Source organism: Diceros bicornis, chromosome 11 (genome assembly GCF_020826845.1).
Source record: "Diceros bicornis minor isolate mBicDic1 chromosome 11, mDicBic1.mat.cur, whole genome shotgun sequence".
Classification (NCBI taxonomy): Eukaryota; Metazoa; Chordata; class Mammalia; order Perissodactyla; family Rhinocerotidae; genus Diceros; species Diceros bicornis.
This window is the reverse complement of record NC_080750.1, coordinates 59,698,905-59,723,425: the sequence shown is the minus strand read 5'-3', so window position 1 is coordinate 59,723,425 and position 24,521 is coordinate 59,698,905. Positions and strand designations below refer to the sequence as shown.

The 24,521-nt window shown below is 41.4% G+C and overlaps 1 protein-coding gene across 3 annotated transcripts in view; it reads right to left on the bottom strand.

Moving 5' to 3' along the window:
* The window catches only part of GALNT7 (polypeptide N-acetylgalactosaminyltransferase 7), a 151,171-nt gene extending 128,085 nt beyond the window's left edge, over positions 1-23,086 (bottom strand). For 2 of the 3 annotated variants that reach the window (XM_058550357.1, XM_058550360.1), the window contains exon 1: positions 22,907-23,085. In XM_058550357.1, coding sequence (XP_058406340.1) covers positions 22,907-23,032 — 126 coding nt within the window. In that variant the 5' untranslated portion in view covers positions 23,033-23,085. Of the gene's footprint in view, positions 1-22,906 lie in introns of all 3 variants that reach the window. The other variant, XM_058550358.1, reaches the window with a different exon arrangement.
* Between the last annotated feature and the right edge of the window lie 1,435 nt (positions 23,087-24,521).

Sequence of the window (24,521 nt, the reverse complement as noted above, 5' to 3'; positions counted from 1 at the left end):
TTGCTGTCCAAGTCAAGGCACTTCACGGTGGCAGTGGGAGTGGTTCTTCTGTTGTTAGTGCTGTCAAGGTGATTCCAACTCCTAGAGACCTTGTGTAGAGCAGAGCTAAACTCTGCCTGGTCTTTTTGCACCATCCTCACTTTCAAGTGCTATATCAGAAAATGCTTCACTGCCATTCAAAGGATTTTCATGGCCAATTTTTCCAGAAGTGGGTGGCCAGATCCTTCTTCCTAGTCTATCTAAGTCTGGAAACTCTGCTAAAACATGTCCACCATGGGTGACCCTGCTGGTACTGGAAATACTGGTGGCATAGCTTTCAGTATCACGGCAACACGCAGCTGCCACAGTATGACAACCAGCAGACCATGGTGTGGTTCCCTGACGAGGAAACGAACCTGGGTGGCAGTGGCGAGAGCACCAAATCTTAACCAGTAGACCACCAGGGCTGGCTGGAGTGGTTCTAGTCTCTAGCATTTATCCAACTCAGCCCCAGCCCATGAAACAGTCTCATTACATTCTAGAGATACAACTGGCAGACGGCCAGGGCCCCCCATGTCACCCCCAGAGATATTAACACCAATTTGCAGTGTCCTCCTGTGAGCTTCTGAATTCTGATAATCGCAGTCTCTTCATTTTACCACCACCACCCCTCCCCTACCACCCCTAAGCAATCACTTCTTGCAATCACTATCTTTCTGTTTCCTTGATATTCCCATTTTACTTTTTTAATTCCCCAATAGATTTTGGCCTCTGTAAGACCTACCTCTTAATGCTGCTATGTGAATCCAGAGACTTTTGCTAACTCCTCCAATGGCCCATAACCCTTTCCATCGTCCCCTGACTGCCAACAGCAAAGGGGCCTGAGAGTGACTTTGTGGGAACAAATCTTCACCAACCCGGAAAATGTCATACCTCCTCTACATTTCTGAGAGTGGATAAAGCATCTGCTGCAGGAAGTAGGGACTGTTCCAACTGGCAGAAAAAAAGAAACCATTGAATCTATTATCAAAAGAGGCAGAATTTTAATAATTCATCATAATTCAATGTAATAGAAATTCACTGAACACCTATGTTAAAAAGCATTGCTTACTGATAACGGGTGCATAAGAAAAACTTAAAAGCTGCTCCTGTTGATGTGAGCTTAGCAGACAAGTCTGAAAAGAGTCTTGGAATCAAACAGTTAATCAAATAATACAAAAAGAAGCAAATTTTACGTTCAGGTAAGAAGACCAAACTTATACCAGATACCAAGACCATGCTGATTTTCTAGGGAAGGAGAAGTTAGGTGGAACCGAAAGTCGAGCTACAAGTGACTTTTGACCCTTGCTTTTACAACTTTATCATTAAAAAACTTATATGCTATTACCTTGTGGCAAAGACTACTATTCCTCCCAATATCCTTTCTCGCCTTCTCGCTCGATAAATTACCTACCTCCTAACCTCCAATTTTTAGCTATACACATGGCCACCCAGAATAAAGATACATTTCCAACTTCTCTCAGAGTGACTACATTTTGGCCAATAGAATGTGGCTGAAAGTGATATGTACAGACAGAAGAAGCAAACTCTCCTTTCTGTTTCCTTCCTTCCTACTGCTGGAATGTGGACAAGGTGGTGAAATCTCAGACCACATAGATGAGAGCAAATCTCTAGGAATGACAGAATAATAACGGAGAAGGCATACGGATCCCTTATGATGTCACACATCTACTACTAAGGACTACTAAGGACTACTACTAAGGACTACTAAGAGTTGCTGGATCAAGCTGAGTATTTAAGAGAAAAAAACCCTAACTTTTTGGATTTCTAATATAAGTAGCCAAATCTGTGTTTTAATTGATATAAACCCCAAGTATCTAGTTACCATCCCTTAACATTCACATAGAGCCAACAGAGCCAACTGATAACTGAACCTTTGGTCTGCCCTTCCCCATATTTCCCCAGGGAAGACTGGGATGGTGGTGGAAATCATCTGTCTCCCAGCAGGCACCAGTCAAAGACTTCCCTAGGCATTTGTGCACACTGAATATGGAGTGAAAAGTCAAGACAGATGATGTTAATTTTGTACCAAGAAGTTCCTTGGAGCAAAGGAAGAAGATCCATGATTACTGTGGGGAGTTTCCAAAAGAAAAGGTGGTGCTTTCAGTGCAAACTTTATTAGACTCATTTTAAGAAGCTTCGCTCATTCTTGCCTATGTAGAAAAACTTATCCACATAACATACATGATATGGCTTCGGTTTTATGTGCCTGCAAAATGTTTGTAAAAGCATATATTTGGTTTGGGGAACTGTTTTGATATTTTCATGATATAAAATGAGTTTCCAATAACTGAAACACAATTTATACACTGGACATCTATTTCTATATGAACAGCAATCTGAGTTATACTTAAAACCATTTGTCTCACAACCAAAGTCAAAAAACCACTTATGTTGGGATTCCCTGTACAAAAGAAATGCCTAAATATAACTTCTTAGCAGATTCATTGGGCTGCTGAGGCAATGTAGCAAGATGTAGGTGACTGCCGGTCAGGGGCTGTTCTAAGAAACCTATTTTAACTGATCAGTAGGATTTTTCTGTAATTGTGAACTACTCTCTACATATGAAAATTTACAACAGAACTGAAATTATTTTTGATAAATAATACAGCAAAATTATTTGTCCCATTGGAGAGCAATATAGGGAGCACGACTGCCAAAGTCAGTGTTTCATAAGATGGTTACATGAGTTCCTCAAGTTTCAGGATTAAGAATAAAGTACAGGTCTCACTGGGGGTCATGACCAGGAGACAATGAGTATCTGTCAACAGAACAAAAGCCACTAGAACAACTTGGACCTCTCTTCTCTAGGACAGGAAGACCAGGGGCTAATCAGCAGGGAACCAAGGGAGTAAGAGTAAAATAGGGCCTCCCCTCAGAGAGCTTAGGGAGCAAGTCGGGAAACAGCCATGTGCTAGAGTACTACAGTCATTTATAATCATGCACCATAATGAAGAACCTTTCTGAGACTAAAGTGGTTAAAGAAAGCTTTAGAGGAGAGGTGGAACTTGGACGGATCTTAAAGCATGGTGTGATTTAGACAGTTGGATGACAACATGCCAAACATGAACACGTAAGTAAAGACCCAAAGGCAAAATTCAACAAGTCCAGGCAGCTAGAGTCCTCCCCTGGCGACAGGTGCATCTATCTGGCCAGTAACATCACCCAGGTAATGCCCTTAGTTAGACGCAGCTATTAGCAAACTGTTCTCTCAGGACACTAGAGTTAACTTTAAAGACTGAATCAGGTCAGTTTGTAAAAGATGAGCTAAAATCTTAAAGTTTATTTTCTGTAGGACTTTCCAGAGCTTTTAACATACCATCGTGCACTGTGAGTCTCTGAGGGGGTTGATACAACATGCAGCATTTCTCAAACTTATTGGCCCAAGAATCCTTTTTAAAGTAACTCCTGCTAGTACATCTTGGTTCACAGAACACAGCTCAGGAAGTGTTACTCAGCAGTACTGAATCCCATCTGGGAGGGTGGGCTCTGCAGTCAGCCTGGGCTTGTACTCTGGTTCCATTACCTGAAAGGCCAAGTAACGTCAGGCAAGACGTTCAACTTCTCTAAGCCGCAACTTCCTCATCTGTAAAATGTCAGAAGATTAAACTGAGAATGTAAACACACCTCACAGAGGGCATAGCAAGAATTCAATAAAAGTTCCTTATTAGTATTTGATGCTCGCCAATCAATTTTCAGACTAGAATTCGGCTCCCCACATGGGTGGGGAGAGACAGTGCTGACCTGTTAAATTATTATATATAAGTATAAATAAATAAAACAAAATGTGTATGTGTACTTAAGATTCAATGACAGAGAGGAGCAGAGGCCTGTCACTGCACAGTGAAGTAGGTGTAGTCCAACTAAGCAGTGACTAAAACAAAGGGCACAATTTTCATTTTTAAGTGTTCCTAATAGGAGAAAAATATTTAAGAAAATCCAGAAGTGGCTGAGTTGAATCAGTAGAAAGAAAAATTATTCTTCACAAAGCGACAATAGGAACAAGATTAATTAATAAAATTAACAACGTATTGACTAAGCCTCACAATTAACCCCATGGCAGTGACTTAGATTCCTTAATACTTATTCACTAAGCAAAATTTTAAAAGCTTTAGTGTTCAGCAACCACAACTCGAAATTAAGTTGTGGACTGTGCTTGGGGAAGAATAAGGAAGAGAGAGTGCAATAAGTTAACTTCCCAGTTTTATTCTCCCTCAGATCACTTCTGTTTTTCTCCATTTAATTGTTGGTTTAGCCAGGAAGCAACCAAAAGTAGTTTAAACAGCAACTTTTATAAACCTTGGAATCATACCTATGCTTTTTTTATGGGGCAAGGAAAAACAATTTTGCAAATGTGGCGTACACGATAATTTAGGATCTGTGATTCCCAGCGCACTGGTATTTCTTTTTTTCCTAATGTCCTCTTTCCTTAAACTATCTCAATGCTAGAACGACCAGATATTAAAAGATTAGTTTACAAAACACTACATATATCCTAGAAACAATATATAAATTAAAATATTTCTACAGTAAAATAAAAAAGGCAATCCACAAAGCAGTGTATGTGTGGTCTATGTCAACATATACTTAAATTTGGGCAAGGAATACACCAAACAACTCATAATAACTAGCTTTGAGTAAGACATTATCAGTGATGTTCAGTTTCTTATCTGATTTCACTTTTTTATATTTTCTACAATGAACATACATTTACGTTCAGGGAAAAAGCGTATTGTAACAGTAAATAAACGACAGCATTTTCCTTTTTCCCCATTTCAGAACATTGGTTCATTGAAGGACATAACTTTTAAGGCAAAATTCTAAAAGTTTAGGAGAAAAGACAATATTTAGCCCCTTTTTACTTATAGTTCAAAATAATGAATTCATAAATTTGCATAACTTAACACTTTTTCTTTTAAGCACTCTTGAAACTATGTACAAATTATTATGCTCATCCAAGAAGGAAAAGAAAGAAGAAAGGGTAAACGTGTAAAACTGCAAGTTAAACGCTGTCCTAGGAGTTCTGATAAACTTAACCTAACGCACAAGAACACTGCTATGAAGTAGATTGTGTCTACTTGACAGATGAGGAAAAGGAGGCTTGAAGAAATCACACAAGTCATTAGGCCACGCTCACCAAAGCTATTAACAGTGTTTACACCAGGAGTTCAACCCATGTCCGAGTCCACGTGTACTTTCATACTATACAACTGGTGTCAGCTTTTATCTTTAATCCGGCAGCTTGTCCTTGGGGAGCTACACACTACACAGTAAGGTAAATTAAACATCAATATAATTTCCCCAGGATATTTAGTATTCACGGGGATTAATAGTTATAGTTATTAACCTGATTATTTTTAAAAAGAAAAAACATATGTGGTTTAGATACCCTCATCCTTCCTGCTCCTCACCCCCAACACAAATGGTTGGCCTAGACCATGACCTTGTACTATAGCAAAGCCTCTCCTCCTTTTAGATGGCACACCCTTCTCTTCTTCCTACACAAAGCTCAAACTCCCTGCCCCACCCCTCAAGCTCTAGTAAGGAATACTAAAATCAACCTGAATGTACCTTCCCTAGGAATCTTTTTTCATTAATTATGGACTTATTTGAGTTTTTCAAAATCTCAATGAGAGTGACAAGAAACCACCAATAAAGTATCAATTACTCCAAAACCATGAGACTGCGGAATCTCGACCCTAAACAGAGTTTATGTCTCTTACTTGACTAGCATACAGTTTACATAACAACGGGAACTGTTACAGTTCACCCAACGGCAGCAAAAGCAGGAGACAGGTAAGCTCTAAGGTTGGCACAAGGAAATAAAAAACTTCCCCAGCAGCACAAATTTGACCTCCACTACTTCCTTGTAACTGGCCAACTGTAGGAAATTCTAAGTTTAGTATTCTTGAGCTGTGCATCTCTTTTGCTTGTGCTAAATAACCAATATGTTTTAATTCACTACACTGCCTGGGACAGGAAGTATTTAAGCAGTATTAGAAAATCATACAAATGTAGTACTTATATTCTTAGAAGATCAGGGAATTGTCTCAGTGAAGTAATTATAGTAATCCAAATCCTAAGCACTAGCTTTCCTTCTAAAATGAATTTTTCCACTTTTCTGAGACTTACTGATCTTCACTCCTAGCAATAAGTTAGGCATCTAAGAGACATTGTCCTTTCAAGATTCCAGGTGCCATTTAGTGCTCCATTCATTCCTTAAACGTATTTAATGAGGTCACGCACACTGCTACACACTTTCACAGAGCAATAAAGAGAATTCAACCAACCTAAGTCTTCTCTGGAAAAGCAAAAGTGATTTCCTAATGATAATGAGGAGACCGAAACGCAGCAAATTTCTCATGCTTTTTGCTTCACCCCTTTTTGTTGTTTTATTTTTGGGGATGTCTGTCGTCTATTACAAATATGTTTTTTTTTGTGTGTGTGTGTGTCTGTGAGGAAGATTAGCCCTGAGCTAACATTTGTTGCCAACCCTCCCCTTTTTTCTGAGGGAGACTGGCCCTGGGCTAACATCCGTGCCCATCTTCCTACTTTATATGGGACACCACCACAGCATGGCTTGACAAGCGGTGCTTCGGTGCGCGCCCAGGGTCTGAAACCCCAGCCACCAAAATGGAGCGCGCGCACTTAACTGCTAGGGGCCGGCCCACAAATATGTTTTTAAATGTACACTTTCGATATCCTAAATAAAAACAGCTAGGAGTATCAGTATTGGCCCACGGATTTAGAAAATAAAATAAGTAAATCAAATATATATCTAACTGGAAGGCACCAGATGTAAATCAAGAACCTGACTATATTTAGGCACTTATTAGGCGCTGTATATTTTCTGATCTTTTCTTTTTTTTTTTTTTACCACTTAAAACTCTGACAAGTGGACCAATGCTTACAGTCACCTGATGAGAGGTGGTGGGAATGGAGAGAAATAGAAACTTCAACTTTCAGAACATTCGCATTTCAAAGTATCAACAACACTGTTGTAAATCTGTTGTTCATTGTTTTTTTTGTTATCAAGAAATGTTATCAAGAAAATGTTTCACTTAGTAATTTAAATTTGATTTGATTTTCATCACTGCATAGATGAGGCAATTTTAAATTAAACCCACACCAACCAAGGAAAATCGGCAGTCCTTTGACAGAAGGAATCTCCTGCAAGAAAACCAAATCTCTAATCTTTCTTCCATTCCTAGTCAATATTGAACAGGATGCAATGGCTTCTTAGAGCATTTTGTTAAACAAGTGAGGCGTGCGAGAGGAGTTGTGGGAAGGTGGTGCACAGAGATTACAAAAAGGGCAAAAAGTTAAAAACAAAAAAAAAATGTTCGTTATCTCTAATTTTAGAAATGACATTTTGTTTTTTCATTAGCATTGACTCATCACAAGAGTTATGGATATGACAGAGAACTGTGAAGGTTTGGTTATCTTTAATTGAAAAGAACTAGGTACATTCAAAAAATGCAACCTCTGTGTGTATTAGAAAATTACGAGTAAGCTGCTAGTCTCATCACCCAGAGGCAACATGCTGTGTGCCCAAATGGCAGACAGGGTGTTTCTCGATACCTCGCAGGCAATAAAATATAGGACTGACATTTTTAACTTTGAAGGTATCATTCTCACTTTTAGCACCCACTGGGACCCAAAGAAACTGACCACTCAACAAATGTCTCATAATCAAAGACAGGAATCCTCTGTCCCAAGGGAGAAAAAAATAGTTAAATAGATTACAGTTATTTTCATGGAGAATTGAAAGAATAGTAGGAAGCGTATCACAATTCATCAGAAAACAAAAATACTGTATATATAACCTTTAGTTTCTGATTTTCTATAATATTAAAAATCTATTCCTCAATTGTCACTTACAACAATGTCCTTTCAGGTACTCTTTGTGCGTTTTAGCAGCCCTTTTAAGTCATAAATCATTACACAAGACATGTTTGCTTTTAAACACAAGTGCCTATTATTTAAGCTAAAGAAGCAGACGCAAATCAGAATACATATTTTCAAGCCATTCACTTGATCTTCAGGAAGTGATTTTTGCCAACGTATAACAAAGATTTTAACCTTTACTTTTGTCTTAGTGTTACCAGTTAATTGAGCAGAAGTCAAGGATGATAACTGCCTCTTATGAAACATGATTGTGTAAAACTATTTATTAGACTCTCTGGCTGCGATTTTCTTCAATCTAGTCACAGGTATGGGCTGCTCAAACAAGAGTGGCTGGCACTCTTCCTGCGGTAGTAATTCATGGAAAGTAAACTAAAGCCACGTTCATTAACGCCTTCGTCAGATTTCAAAGAGGACGCTGGGAAAAATAATCTGAGAATGGCCAGGTAGTATATACGTATTTTGACCCACACTTCAGACGACGCCAGCCGGCCCTTTTTCAAGCTAAGAAACAAGCAGGACCTGGGAAAAGGCATTGTATTTTGGGCTCTGTTATCTTTGCAGGTTTGATATCGCTCTTCAAAATTTTCAAAGTTAACAATTACGCTTACATGCACTCTACATTTACTTTAAAATAGAAGTTATGTGCCATGGTTTAGAGTCTAAATCTTAACTACGACAAGAAGAGTTACCTTAATTTCATACAGAAAATGTATTTCTTTAAAATACCAAGGTATCTGGAAATCTTCCTCTTTCAGCACATTTTTAGAAAGGAGAATTTTAGAAAGCCAGTTGCTAAAAGTATTTTTCTCTTTACCACCCACTAGGATCTTCCTGGACCGTAAGCAAATTTATTTTAATTGACCACCACACTGGAAACACTCTCCTCCAACCTTCTTTTACAAATACTGGACTTTGAATTTCCTCTGAGGCCATCACGAAGACAGCAACAGTTAATGAAACTGCATGCCTATATTTTCCCATTCTACCAATCCTTTGTTTAAATGTTAAAATGTAATTATATATTTCAAGTGATCAAAATTTCCAATCTTGACAGTGATCTTTTAGCTTAAAGAACTAAACACTACCTTAATAGAAAAATCTGCATGTGTAAAGTAACAAGATTTCAGTCATTTCCATTCCATTACTCTAAAAAGCACTTTGTAGTCATTTATTCTGTACCATAATTGAGAGCTTATTTGCCAAAAATCTAATGGATTTTTTATTCATTTTAAATCACTCTGGCAAGAGTTAGCAGACTTTTGAACAGGGTGTTTTAGACTTGCTTTCAAAAGAAAAGATGTAAAACCCTGCAAACAAATTGTAAAGGTAACAAATACTAAGACTTACACAGGACACCTTGCTGTATTAGAGACAAAGATTAATTCTGTCCAATTAGTTAAATTTTAAGAAGCATAATGATCAAATTAGAATTGCATGGCAAAATATTAAATTGCCAGAAGAAATATTGGAGAAGGGGGCTGGATTTAAGTCATCCCAAGTGGGCATAATTAAAACCCATACTTAATAAGCCAAATAGTTTAGAAAATGTCTAAGACAAATTTTGAAATGACTATATAAAGTGATCTTTGATTTCATAAGTACACAGGCTGTTATTGACAAAGCACTCCAGTACAGTATAATATATTGCATGGTAAATTTTTCTAGGCAAATATTTCTCATCACAAATATATATTTTTCATAGCAGCATTAAACAATCAAGCAAATTAAAATATCTTAATTGATTTAACCCCACTCGATTTTTCCTGAGTCACTTTTGACATGTTTATACGACTAATAAATTACAAACCTAAATAGAAATAGAACCTACATATCATGCTCCTCCTTTCCAATTTTCTGTATCTGAACATCTTTATCCATATATCTTTGAGATATTCTGACAAAATGAAACTTGTATGACTCACTTGAGTATAGTGATTGTTTAGGTTTTTGCTAGGGTTATAAGGGAACTATTTTTCCAATAATAGAGGTTAATAAAATGTATATGAAATATTTACTTCAAATTCAGCAGAGTAAAATTATTTAAAGTGCAATAGTAAATGCTGACAACCAACCAACCTCTAGAGCACTTCAAGTCTCATGACTTAGGGACTTTTCATAATGTATAATTGTAACTTATTGTTCTTTTTTTTTTTCTATTTAGCCTTTCTAAAGAATTTATCAAAAAAGAAATTCTCACAGAAGCATAAAGATATTGCATTGATGTTATGATATCACTTCTCAACAAGTGCTAATTTTTAAAATTCTGTAAAACTGTTCAAAAGTGTCTCTTATACCTCATTAAGAACCTGAGGCTACTGTTGCACTTCAATAGCTAGACTCAATGGGTTAGTCTGAAAGCAAAGGTTCCACCGGGAAGAGTCAGGCATTCACACAGTTGTAAAAGCTGCCTGCAAACCATGCTCACATTAAAGAGAGTATCTTACCACGTTTTTTTTTTTTGGTGTTTTTATTAAAAGGAAAAATCAAGAGTCAAAAGATAATTACAGACAGTCCAATAAACAGAAATACTGGCACACCCACTTCTCACAAGAATGACAAAAAAAATTTTGGCAGTTTCTCAGTTAATGTCTATTTGAGATATACTTACTCTTTAATTAATACCAGCTCTTCCTATAAGGTGTACACATTACCAGCGAATACGTAGTTTTCATAGTAAGTACCTCAATAAAGCGCTAAAGCATATTATAAAATATTTTAAAGGTAAGAACTACAAATGCTAAACTTATGTTTAAGCCAGATAATTATTAAGCATATAAGTTTACTATTGAAGAGACAGCATACCTCTTGAGGCCCAAATGTATTCTTAAACCCAGGGACTCAATAAAAGATTAAAGATAAAAAAATGATTAGGTCATCTATTCTATTCTATTCCCATACAGAACTACTCCCAATAGTATGTGATTTAATTTTAATTCATCCAGTTTAAAATATTCTTGGTAATAACAAATTCCAATTGCTTTGCTTGGAAGCCTATTAGCAGACTAGTTGATATTGATATAATACTGCAGTTAATTGTACCTTCTAGATTTGGGAAACCAGGCTGCTCTGCAACAATTCTATAAACCTAATTAGATAATGCAAAGTTAATTTTTTCCTCAAGTTTCAGTGTACCAGTTCTTATATCCAGTGAACTGAATCAGGTCTCCCAGTTGGCATGTTTAAATGCTCCTCAGGAACAACACTGTAAAATGCTACAGAGGCTCCGGAGCCCCGAAGGGAATTTATAACGGAGCAGAAATGAGAACATTTCTCATTTTGAAATATTCAGGATTCTTAGCAAATAAAGCAACTGACAGTTTGTTTTTCCCTCTCCAAAAAAGACTTAAGCCCTGGGTAATCGCAGTTCAAACTGTCTCAGCGTTGCTTTCGGGATCACAGGACTGAACCAGAATTAAACAGTAGACCTCATCTTAAAAAACTAACATTACTGAAATGCTGAACATATAGTTTTGCTATTCTGTTTTCCCCTTTAATTACACATCAGCCAAATTAATGGATTAAAAACTAAAAATTGCCTAATATTCTCAGGATAAAATTTCTTTTCCAACTTCAAATATTAAAATGTTGTTCTAGTCACAGCTTTACAAGTAACTGGATTTCAGACTAAGAGTGCAAACAAATGTTTAATACGTATTATAATCACATTTTAACAGAATGTGTGTAGTATATGCTATCACAACATGGTTAAGGTTCAGTTTGAAATATATATGTACAAATGTGTCTATACACGCACCCATAGTGGTGGGTGGGGGGAGGTGGAAAGGTACCTAATTGAGGCAGAACAGATGTAACCCAAAATGTGTTAAGTTCCTCTTTGATAGTTACGGTTCTCTAATGAAGTCCTACCTCTTCTATTTGTATTTTTCCTCTAGTGAAGGTGATTGCTCACCACTTGAATGTCTTTTTCACCTGAGCCAGTCTTCCTGGGTCATCATCTTTACTGACATGCCAGTGAAGATGCCACTGTATCCCTCTCTAGACCCAAGCACTACTGGTTTAGCAGGCAGGTAAACTGGCTTCCACAGCCACCTGCTGCATCCTTAATTCTCATCAGTTCTTGCTCAAATCTTGCAGCATTTGAACTTGTTGATGGTCCTGCCCTTAAAGAAATTATCTTTGCCCACGTTTTTTATGGGGCAATATTCTCTAAATTATTTCCTCTCTGCCTGTGCCTTCTTTCATCTCTCCCCACTCCCAGCACCTAAAAGAAGGCATTTTCCATGTTTCTTTTTTCCTATCCACATTTTTCTCCTCCATCCATACGCACTGCCTTAATCTAATGATCCAGTCCCCAAGCTTCAGACACGGTCCTGCCAATGATTCACACACTTTGCATCCAGTACTGATTCCTATTCTGAGCTCCCTCTACCTGGCAGACACCGTCACTTGACTGACCTGTGGTTTGTAAAATACTATTCGCCCAAACCAATCTACACGTCCTTTAGACCAGCACTTCTCAAAGTGTGATCCCTGGACAGCAGCATCAGCAACACCTGGGAACTAGTTAGAAATGCAAATTCTCTGCCCCATCCCAAACCCACTGAATCAGAAATTCTAGGCATGAGGCCCCAAGTAATCTGTTTTAACATACCCTCTAGGTGATTCTGATCCTGCTGAGGTTTGAGAACCACTGCTTTAGACAGTTCTATTTCTTCTAAAGGCATCAGCATCCTCCCTTTCCCATTCCATCCAGTATGATTGCTTTAGACAGTTCTATTCCTTCTAAAGACGCCAGCATCCTCCCTTTCCCATTCCATCCAGTATGATTCCTCCTCCCACCAGCCACACTCGGTAATTCTACTTTCATACTCACTCTCTCCTCATATTCACTTTCTTGGTCCCTCTCCTAGTTTAGGCTTCATCATGTCCTACAGTGACATTTCTCTCCTCACTGAAATCTAGCCTGCACCGTTTCCAGATTACTCCTTACAGCCCAGCTCTGACCATTCACAGTATTCAGTCTTTCAGGGCTCAGATTTTATCTTTCCATAGTTCTCTCTTCCATTCCTCCACTCCCCAATCCAATCTTCCAGCCATGCAGTCCCCAGGATTTGCCACAATCTTTCACGCTTTTGCACATACCATTCCTCTCTCCTCATGTATTCGTCCCTCCAACATGCGCTTCTCTAAGATAAGCTCTCTGACAGCACCTAGCCCAGGAGACTAGATGCTGCTTTCTCTGTGATCCCATGAGACCCAGTGGACTTAGCTAATACAGTTCTTGTCTCACCCACCACAACTGTTCTTTGTCTGTCTGGCCCAAAAACCTGTGGCAAAAAAAAAGGTTATTACTCATTTTGTTTATCTAGGACCATATATAGTAAGTGAGATGATTATATAATTTATCATCCAACCCAGAGCCCTGCCAGTTCTATTTCTCAAACATTCCAGCCTCATTCAAACCTCAGGGGCTTTGCACTTCCTGTTCCCTCTGCCTGGAATGCTCTTCCCTCAGAATTGCACTACAGGCTTATGCTCATTCTTTAGGCGTCAGCTCAGCCATCACCTTCCCTGAGTGGTCCCATCTGCCCCTTTCTCCTTCATATTATCCTGTACTGTCTTTTCTTTTTTTAAAGATTTTATTTATTTATTTATCTATTTTCCCCCCAAAGCCCAGTAGATAGTTGTATGTCATAGTTGCACATCCTTCTAGTTGCTGTATGTGGGACGCGGCCTCAGCATGGCCAGAGAAGCGGTGCGTCGGTGCGCGCCCGGGATCCAAACCTGGGCCGCCAGCAGCGGAGCGTGCGCACTTAACCGCTGAGCCACAGGGCCGGCCCTGTCCTATACTGTCTTCACAGTGTTTCTCTCTATTGTCTCTATGTCCCTTTTCAATGTAGTCCACACAAGGTCATCTATGTTGTTCAAATCTGTAGTATACAGTCAGAGAACATAGCTCTGAAGTCAGAACACCTGAGACTGAATCTGGCTCTACCACTTACTAAGTAAATGACCTTGGACAATGAGTTCACTTCTCTGTAAGTTAGTGGCCTCATCTATAAACTGAGGATTACATTAGACTTACATTAGAGGGTTACTGTTACAATTACACAACTTAATACATGTGGAATGCTTACCTGGCACAAAGTAAGGATTCTACATATGTTATTATCATTGCTAGCATTATTTACTACTCTATAGTATCTCCAATGCCTAGAGCAATAGATGGTACTTAGGAGACATTCAATAAATATTTGAAATATTTGAGTAAATCAGTGAATCAAGAGTTGATGAGTTCCTCAACATAATAAAGGCCATATATGACAAACTCACATCATACTCAAAAGCTGAAAGCTTTTCCTCTAAGATCAGGAACAAGGAAGCCCACTCTCACCACTTTTATTCAACATAGTACTGGAAGTCCTAGCCACGGTAATTAGGAAAGAAATAGAAATAAAAGGCATCCAAACTGGAAAGGAAGAAGTAAAACTGACACTATTTGCACATGACATGATACCATATATATATAGAGAGAGAGAGAAAACCCTACTGACTCCACTAAAAATCTATTAGAACTAACAAATGAATTCAGTCAAGTTACAGAATACAAAATTAACATACAGAAATCTGTTTCATTTCTATACAGTAACAATGAATTATAAGAGAAATTAAGAACACAATCCCATTTACAATTGCATCAAAAAGAATAAAATACCTAGGAATAAATTTAACTAAGGAGGTGAAAGACCTGTACATTGAAAACTATAAGACTTTGATGAAAGAACTTGAAGATGACACAAATAAATGGAAAGATATACCATGCTCATGGATTGGAAGAATTAATATTGTTAAAATGTCCATACTACCCAAAGCAATCTACAGATCCAATGCAATTCCTATCAAAATACCAGTGGCATTTCTCACATAACTAGAACAAATAATTCTAAAATTTTTATGTCATCACAAAAGACCCCAAACGGCCAAAGCAATCCTGAAAAAGAACAAAGCTGGAGGTATCACGCTCCCTGATTTCAAACTGTACCACAAATCTACAGTAATCAAAACAGTATGGTATTGGCATAAAAACAGACACATAGACCAATGGAACACAATAGAGAGCCCAGAAATAAACCCACACATATATGGTCAATTAATTTATGACACAGGAGCCAAGGATATACAATGGGGAAAGGATAGTCTCTTAAATAAACGGTGTCAGGAAAACTAGACAGCTACATGCAAAAGGATGAAACTGGACAACTATCTTACACCATATACAAAAATAAACTCAAAGTGGATTAAAGACTTGAATGTGCAACTTGAAACCATAAAACTTCTGAATAAAAAAAAACAGAGGCAGGGGCCGGCCCGGTGGCGCAAGCGGTTGGGTGCGCGCGCTCCGCTGTGGCGGCCCGGGGTTCACTGGTTCGGATCCCGGGCGCGCACCGATGCACTGCTTTGGCAGGCCACGCTGTGGCGGCGTCCCATATAAAGTGGAGGAGGATGGGCACGGATGTTAGCCCAGGGCCGTCTTCCTCGGCAAAAAAAGAGGAGGATTGGCGGATGTTAGCACAGGGCTGATCCCCTCACAAAAAAAAAAAAAAAAAAAAACAGAGGCAGTAAGCTCTTTGACATCGGTCCTAGCAATATTTTTTTGGATCTCCTTAGGCAAGGGCAACAAAAGGAAAAAATAAGCAAATGACCCTACATCAAATTAAAAAGCTTTTGCACAGTGACGTAAAGCATCAACAAAACGAAAAGGCAACCTACTGAATGGGAGAAGATATTTGCAAATCATATATCCAGTAACAGGTTAATATCCAAAATATATAAAGAACTCAAAAAACTTAATATCAAAAAAAATCCAATTAAAATATGGGCAGAGGAAGTGAATAGACATTTTACCAAAGAAGACATACAGATGGCCAATAGGCACATGAAAAGATGCTCAACATCACTAATCATCAGGGAAATGCAACTCAAAACCACAATGAGATATTACCTCACACCTGTCCCTCACATCTGTCAGAATGGCTGTTAAAAAGACAAGATATAACAAGTGTTGGCAAGGATGTGGAAAAAAAGGAATCCTTGTACATTATCAGTGGAAATGTAAACTGGTACAGCCACTATGGAAAACGGTATGGAGGTTCCTCAAAAAATTGAAAATGGAAGCAGCATACAATGCAGCAATCCCACTTCTGGGTATTTACCCAAAGAAAACAAAAACACTAACTCAAAAAGACATATGCGCCTCCATGTTCACTGCAGCATTATTTACAATAGTCAAGATATGGAAGCAACCTAAGTACCCATCAACAGATGAATGGATAAAGATGTGGTATTAGCCATAAAAAAGAACGAAATCCTGCCATTTGTGACAACATAGATAGACCTAGAGGGTATTATGCTAAGTGAAATAAATCAGACAGAAAAACCAATACTGTATAATTTCACTTATATGTGGAATCTGAAAAAAAAACAAATGAACAAACAAAACAAAATAGAAACAGATGCAAAGATACAGAGAACAAACTGGTGGTTGCCAGAGGGGAAGGAGGTGGGGGATGGGCAAAATAGGTGAGGGGGATTAAGAGGAACAAATTTCCAGTTATAAAATAAGTAATTATGGGGATGTAATGTACAGCATAGGGAATATAGTCAACAATACCGTAAAAACTTCATATGGTGACAGATGGTAAACATTTATCATGGTGATCACTTCATAATGTATATAAATGTCGAATCACTAGGGTGTTCACCTGAAATATAACACTGTATGTCAATTATACGTCAATAAAAAAAAGTTGATGACTAAACGAACATCATCAGTCCCTCAACTCCACTTCAAAAGTTTCCCAAAATCTTCTCTAACTGCTGAATTCACAAAATCCCAACCCAGTTCCTTAGCCTATCATTTAATTCCCTTCGAAATGTGGCCCAAACTTACTTTTTCAATCTGAAATTCCACCACTTTTCACCAGTAAGACCAGACTTTTTTTTCTGGTCTCACCATATTCCTTTAGTCGAGAATGTTCTTCCCTGCATCTCTGCCTGTCCAAATCCCACTGACACTCAAGGTCTAGCAAAAGACCATACTCTTTGCTCTTGCCTCTGAAAAATCCACCTCCTACAGCTGTGTAAGAACCTCCTTTTTATGACTGTACATATTCACACAGGTTATCTCACTTATAAGAGGAGATGAGAGTCTGTGTCCTCGCCATTATTGCATCTCTAGCCCAGTGCCCCGCAGGGAGAAAAGCTCTCAATACATTATTTTGAGTGACTGGATGGCTGGAGATTGGGAGATACTGTAAAAACGCCTGACCTTATGTATCAAAAGAAAATTGCTATTATTATGTACACAACATCTATTGTGTGGTTATTAGGTCAAGACCTGAGTGACATTTTCATTGTCAAAACTTTCCACCTCCTCCACTGTACAGTATAGTATCTCCAATGTCTAGAGCAACCGATGGCACTTAGTAAACATTCAATAAATATTTGAAATATTGAGTGAATGACTGTCATGTTTATTATATTTCCCAATTCTTACAAAGAATTCTGTCTACATTGTTAATGTATATTCTACCTTCCCATCCTTCCCCCTCTTCTACCATATAAAAATCCAACTATAAAATCATTCCTTTCATAGCCTCAAGCTATGTCTATTTTATTCTAGAAATTTTAAATTCTTAATTTAACTACTTTTCTCCTGTCAGATTATATATTCATTTTTCAGGAATGAGAATTAGAATTCAAAATATGAACAAAGACAATGATTTAGGTTGAAGTTGAATAATCACAATCATTTTCCTACATTCAACAGCTACTCAAATCTTGCGGACAAACTCTTTATAACTCAAACTAGAATTTACAAATATTCTGTTTAGAAATAGCCCAAGCTCAGAATTCTGATTTTCATTCATGATGCATTATTTTCTCTCTCTGTCTCCAACTTACTATTGACCGATACTATTGCAGCTTATACTAAAACCAAATTGTAGCCCACACCTTATCTCCCATTCCACACAGCCAGCCTCAGTCACGAAATAGTTATCCAAATTCAACTGCTGTTCAACAGTTTTCTTTCTTTCTTTACTAATAATTGTGCACTCCCTGAATGGCTACTTTAAACCTTCTCCACCTACTGGTTTAGCAATTAATGAAACATATCCTGTGACAGCTCTCACAGTATTTCCTCATATTGCTATTGGATTAAGGACAAGAGGAAGGAACCCAGGCCATGCGAGTATTGCATCTTTTTCAACTAGGATGTGACCCCTTTAGAGTAAGGACTTGTACTGGAGGTATTCTTGGTATTCTCCATTACCGCGTGGGAGGCGGAGATGTGTGGTAGTAACAGGATTGATGCCTGACCTTCGACCACTGGATGGGAAACACTTCCACAGAATCGACAGATAGAGCAATGCTTAGGAATGTTTGTATTTTCAGGGTGCCCAGACCTATGGGGGAGACATAAATTAATGCTTCAGCACCTTGGGAGATGGGGAGATAGTCCATGAGCAGGAAACATGAATCTTGCCTCCAAAGGACTCAGTGAGAGGTTTACAGGCACCTTTAAGAAACATGAAAGCTTCAGATTCCTGACCCTGAAGAACGCATGTATACACAAAAGTCTGCATTAATTTCAGGTCTATCAAGTCCAGATTTCTTTGACGTGGTAATGGGGCAGTTTTTTTTACTGTGGGGGTGAGGGAGGACAACAAAACAGAACAAAAGCATTTCACCTGGGGAACTGAGACAACAGGAACCCCTTAAGACACTACACTTAGGCTAAGTGATAGCTCCATCCCTAACAGTATAAATGGAGCTTCCATTTGACATAAAATCTCATAGTAGAGGGCAGAGTTTCTCAGGTTGCAACCAATCATCACTGAGAGAAAAGGCTTTGGTAGGGTGGAACTTGACTGTTGACAAGGTAATCAATTCAGTCACTCATCTTCATTTGAGAGATATTCCTTTCAACTGGTCTTAGCTTGCTTATCACATAATACCTCTCTGCCTAGGAAAGGTTCCTGAATTAGTCCTACTACGTATGTATGATCCAAACCTAAGTGGTATTAACTGTTTGACTGAAGTAGCATTTGCACATATAGAGAATCACCAGTTCACACCCAGCTTCTCACCAGTACTGAATCTGCTATAATAGAACCACTGAAGATCTTTCAACATTTCCATTACAGGCCTTTTTCAGAGGCTTTGATTCAACTTGAAACACTCACTCAGGGTTAAAACCCGGGTTAAATGGTCTGAAAAATACTATAATTTATTTAATTAAAAGAACTTTCTGTACCTTGCAAGTGCTAAACAGATGGTCTTAATAAATGCTGACCTTAAAATATCCAGAAGACAAAGCCTAAAAAATTAAGCCTTGCCCTAACCATATAACACAACATTAAGAATGGATGAATTTCATCTTCAGAACTTTCAATGTCACAGATAATCTATCATCCTAAACCTCATGACACCTTCTCCTTCACTCCCACATCCAATCACCTAGTCCTCATGCCTCTGCATCTTTAATAGCTCTTCAATCAATTTACTTTTCTCCACTTCCACTGTCACTCTGCCAATCCAAGCAACATCATGACCCACCTGAACTATTATAATCTGTTGTATTATAACCTCCGACAGGATTCCTACTATCTGCTCTTGCTCTAAAGCAAGTCATACTTCCTGCAGGCAGCCAGAGTGTTCTTTTCAAAACACAGATCTGATCACGTCTCTCACCTACTTAAAAATCCTTCAATGGCTTCCCACTGCTCCAAAGACCTAATCCTTAGCATTTTCGACAAGACCCATACTACTTATCTTTGCATTCTCACTCGACCTCTCTTCTCATTCTCCACGTTCTAACTATATTGGTCTTCTTCCAGTTCCTCTGTTCACCACGCTACCCCTTACCTCAGGATCTTTGCACATACTTCTCCCTCTCAGGAGTGCCCCAGGGCCCCATCACTGAGATAAGTAACTACTTTTCCTCAAATCTTCAGATTTCAACTCAAAAGTCACTTCTGGTAAGGCTTTTATAACCAAGCTCCTCCATTTTCTTACCCCCTATGGTTTTTCTTCACAGCACATAGCACGACTTTTATTTATAGATTTGTGGAGTCTTGATTAATAGGCTTTTTTTTTCCTACTAGACTGCAAGATCCATGAGGTTAGGGGCAGGGAGTGTTTCCTCAACAACCAGCACTAGTACATAACAGGCACTCAAAAATGTTTGTTGAATAAGTCAAATCATACACAACAGAGTATGATTTGAACAGTAAGGTCATTTTTCACATCAGTCACCTGAGAGAAACGGCAAGAGGCCCAGAGACAGGAGGGAGATAAGAAATGTGTCTCTCGTCTCGACCATGGGTAATGCGTTTTGCAATAGTGCCCTCCGTGGCTGGGCAGATGGCAAGGAGCAAGTGATCCAGGTAAAAAAAAAAAAAAAAAAAAACAGGACCAGGTTGCAACAGACTTTAGCGCCTGAAACACTGAAAGTACAAGACAAAAAGCGGCACAGGGTGGAGCCACGAGAACAAGTGTGCTGGAGTAGAGGCAGAACCTATCTTTGGTAAACTGGATTGTTCTAGCCTACCTCAGGCCATTTATAGGGATCCAAAAAAGCCCACATGTGGATCAGCATTAAAGGAGAGGCACGTGTCTCACAGCAGACAGAAGTGTCTGCGGTCATAACCAAAGTAAAAGAACCGGGAAGGAAACTCAGGAGTCAGAATCTTCCCTGACCAGTAGATGTTCTTCTAGTGCTCTCTCTCAGAAGCTTTTAAGTTAGTTTTTTTTAAAGGGAGGCAATAGTTTCTTATTTCTGCTCATATGATTCATAAGCTATGCCTTAAATTGCTTGGTTAATATTTGCCTGCAAACTTAATAAAAGGGTTTGGCTCTCCCGATACATAAGCATTCTTCTTAACTTTATGTTTCAAAGTCTTAAAAAGCTAGCTTCTGGCTTTGGCAAATGATAGAAGTTATACTAGATCCACTAACAAACTTTATCAAATAAGTTGGACCAAAAATCAAGATTTCATCACCTCCTACTGCTTATTAAATGGGCATTGTGGCCCAGTACTTATTATGTATCAGCACTAATTAAATATTTCAAGAGATGGGCATTGGTGCTGATGCCCACCCCTCTTTAAAAGACTAGTCATCTGAACTGCAGGACAATCTGAAGGTGGCTAGTTTTGTCAGTCTTTCCTCAATTTCTTTCCCAGAAAATAGTTTTAACATTTCTAGCTCTCTGTAAAGGGCCATTTGATGACTTAAATACTCTCAAACAATTGCACTATTCGGTTTTCCTTTGTCAATAAATTATTTTGAAAGCAAAACCATACAGAGGTCACTATCACTCCATGAAAACTGAGAAGCTTAAAACCAGAAACACATTGAAAAGGAAAATTTGGTACTTTTCACAATCATTAATTCAGATGACTTAGAGGGGAATCCACCTCAGCTATCATAAAGAGATTCCACGGCAGTCAGGACTTCACAGACTAAAACAAATCTTGAGAGTAAACCTAATCTCATCACATAGGCAGGAAATAAGGAGATCTCTTCCCAGGATTCTTATTCTTGAAAGGAAGCCTCTCACTCCACTTCCTGATGCTAACTTTCCAGAAGGAAAGTTAATCAAGGAAGTCACACAGATGCAATGCAGATATTTGCAAAAGGCACTTTACAAGTGAGCACAACTGCTCCCACGGCTGCCCTGTGGCGAACTCCGGACGCCCTCCCGTACTCAAGGGCAGCTTGCCCAGGGGGCTCTCCCAGGCTCCGGGATGGGGAAGGAGGGCAGCGGATGAGGCAGGGGGCAGGCCGGTACGCCGCCACCCCGCTGGGTCAGCGAAGCCGCAGTCGCCGCGGCCCCCTCCCGGCGCGGCTCACGGTAACTACTGTTCTGAGGCGCCTGACTAAACCCTCAGCAGCAAGGCAGTGTCAAAGCTAACACTCGCGCCTTGGGCGGCAGACAAATGCGTCCCAGCGGAGCCTCCGGGAGCTCCTCGGCGTCGGGCTGAGCTAGCAGGCGCCGAGCGGCGGGGCGCCGGCACAAGTTAGTTTTCCGGCCCGAGCAGCCATGCCGCAGCCCGGGAAGGGCAGCCCGCTCCAGGTCCCCGGACAGCCGCGGCCCGGGCGGGGGCGGGGGCGGGGGGCGGCGTCCCGGGAAAAGGGGCTTCCCCAGGTGCGGAGAGCCGGGGTGGAGCGGGGCCGCGCGCCGCCCCTCAGCGCCCCCCGCCCCGGGCCAACCGCCCCACCCCTCGCCAGGGAAGCGCGAGGAAGGGCCGGTCCAGAGCGAGGCCTGAGCCGCCCATCGCACCCCGTCTCCCGGCCACCGGAGTTGAGGGGGAGGCGGCGCTCTCCGTAAGAGCCGGAGGCGGGGCGCCGTCTCCCTCCCGCTCCCGGGCGGGCGGGCGGGCGGGCTGGGGGAGCCCCAGGCTGCGAGCACCCCCGGACGGGCGGTGGCGGGAGGGAAGGCTGGACCGAGGGGCCTGGTCCCACCGGCGGTGGTGGCAGCGGCAGCATCTCGCCTCCTTCGGGCCTGCACGCGCCACAGGCCGCAGCCTGGACCAACCCCGCGTCCCCGGGCCGCGACCGCGGCGGTCCCAGGACCGAGGAGTGGGGGGCAGGGCGGCCGCCGCCCCCGGCCCCCGCTCTCCTCCCGCTCCGCCCCGCAGCCCCGGCGTGGAGCGCGCCCTCCGGAGCCGCCGCAGCGCGGTATCAGCGGCAGAGCCCGGGGCGGGGAAGCGCAAGAGGAAGGGGCGGCGAGAGGGCGGGCTGGCGGCGGCCGCGGGGACGGAGTGCGCGGGGCTCGGCGCCCCGGAGCGGCCCGCGCCGCGCCAGCACCACCTGCGGAGCTGCGGCGCCCCCGCCGCTCCCCGACCCGCCGCCCCCCGCTCCCGCCACACGCGCGCGCAAACAAAACAAGTTGCAGGTCGCCGTCGCCGGAGGGGGCGGGCGGGTCACTCACCCTCATCCTGCTCAGCGGGCTCGGGTCGTCCGGCCGCGGGGACAGGGAAGACCAGAGGACCACTAGCCCCAGGAAGCTTCCCACCACCAGCAAACTGCGTAAGATGAACCCAATCTTCAGCCTCATCTTCCTCCGGCGGCGAGAGACACACAGCCCGGCGCAGCCGCCGCCACAGCTCTTCCCTCCCTCCTTTCCCCTCCTCCGGCTCGCCGCCTCCTCCCTCCCCCACCCCTATCGCTTCGGCTGCCGCCCTCTCGGCTGCCTGCCCTTTCCAGCTCCAGATCCGGAACTCCCCTCGGCTCTACCTTCCCGCGGGCTCTTCCCTCCGCCCCCTCCCCGCGGCCCGCAGCCTCCGACCGCGCTCCTCCGCCGCGGCCCCCTCCCCTCCCCTCCCCTCCGCTCCGGTGGCCTCCGCAGAGCTCCGACCGACCCGTGTGTCTCGCTCTTCTGAGCGTCCTTTCTCTCTACCTGCCCCCTTCGAGATCCGCAGTCCCTCTGTTTCCCCCACTGTCCACACGCACCCCCTTCGCAATGCCCTGTTACCTTATAACTAACTCACGCTTTCCCCAGATCTGGTCCCTAGCCTTTGCCCCACAGCTCAGCTCTTAAAGCTTCCAGATTCCCAAACTTTTATTGCAATTGTGGGCCGTAACTGTCCTTAACGCCCGTGCCCTTCAGGATCCCCCAGCCCGCCGCCTCGTCCCCGGCGGACCTGGAGCAGTTCTAGGCTGCCCCCCGCCCTCCTTTCTTACTGCCCCGAGCCCCCCGCCGCAAGGCTTGCAGGAAGCAAACCAGGAAGTCAGGGCTACCGCTGCCGCAGCAGCAGCTCCACGTGGCTGATTTATAGCTGGGAGGATTTTTTCTTATTGATCTTTCTTATCCACACAGCTCCTTAAGGAGGTGGATTTGCAACCGAAAGGCCCAGGTGTGATGTGCAAATATCACCGGACTGGAGGAGCTCACTGGGAAAGCCATTTCACTGGAGAAAGAAAGTATTTCACTTTCTCTTGAGCTAATTAGAAGAAAGCCAATCTAGTGCTAATAAGCAATATCAACCTTGTGCAGTCTGAGTTTCTGTTCAGAGGACTGAGGCTTTCGGGTTTCTAAAACGCTCCACCTCATTGCCTCCGTCAGACTCGATTGTTGACAATTTTTTGCCACTCGATGGAGGTTCCTTGATTTATTTTTCAAGCGCCTTTTCTGCCTGTGAGACCTAAATTATACAGGAAGGCATCTTGACAAATGTTTAGCCAGATGCCCCACCTTGAGGAAATAATTTTTTTAATCTCCCAGTAAAGATGTCAGTCACTTTATTATATTGCCAAGTGTATGTAATTGCATTATCTATGTACTGTATCTTTAATTTGTTGAACAGAATGTTTAATATCTTAAACTAAGTTTTAGGACTGTGAAAGTAGATCCTTTTTCCAGATATTGTTTCCTATCTGCAAGTACTTTAAAACAGGTAAAACCTGGTTATTTGAATTTTTAGAATGAAATAGAGAATTTGAGTCATCAAGATAGATAAAGAATTGTACCAAAATAACTTGACGTGCTTCATAGTTTGGGTTTCACTACCTGGTATATTAGGGAATTCTGTAGATGCCATCATTTC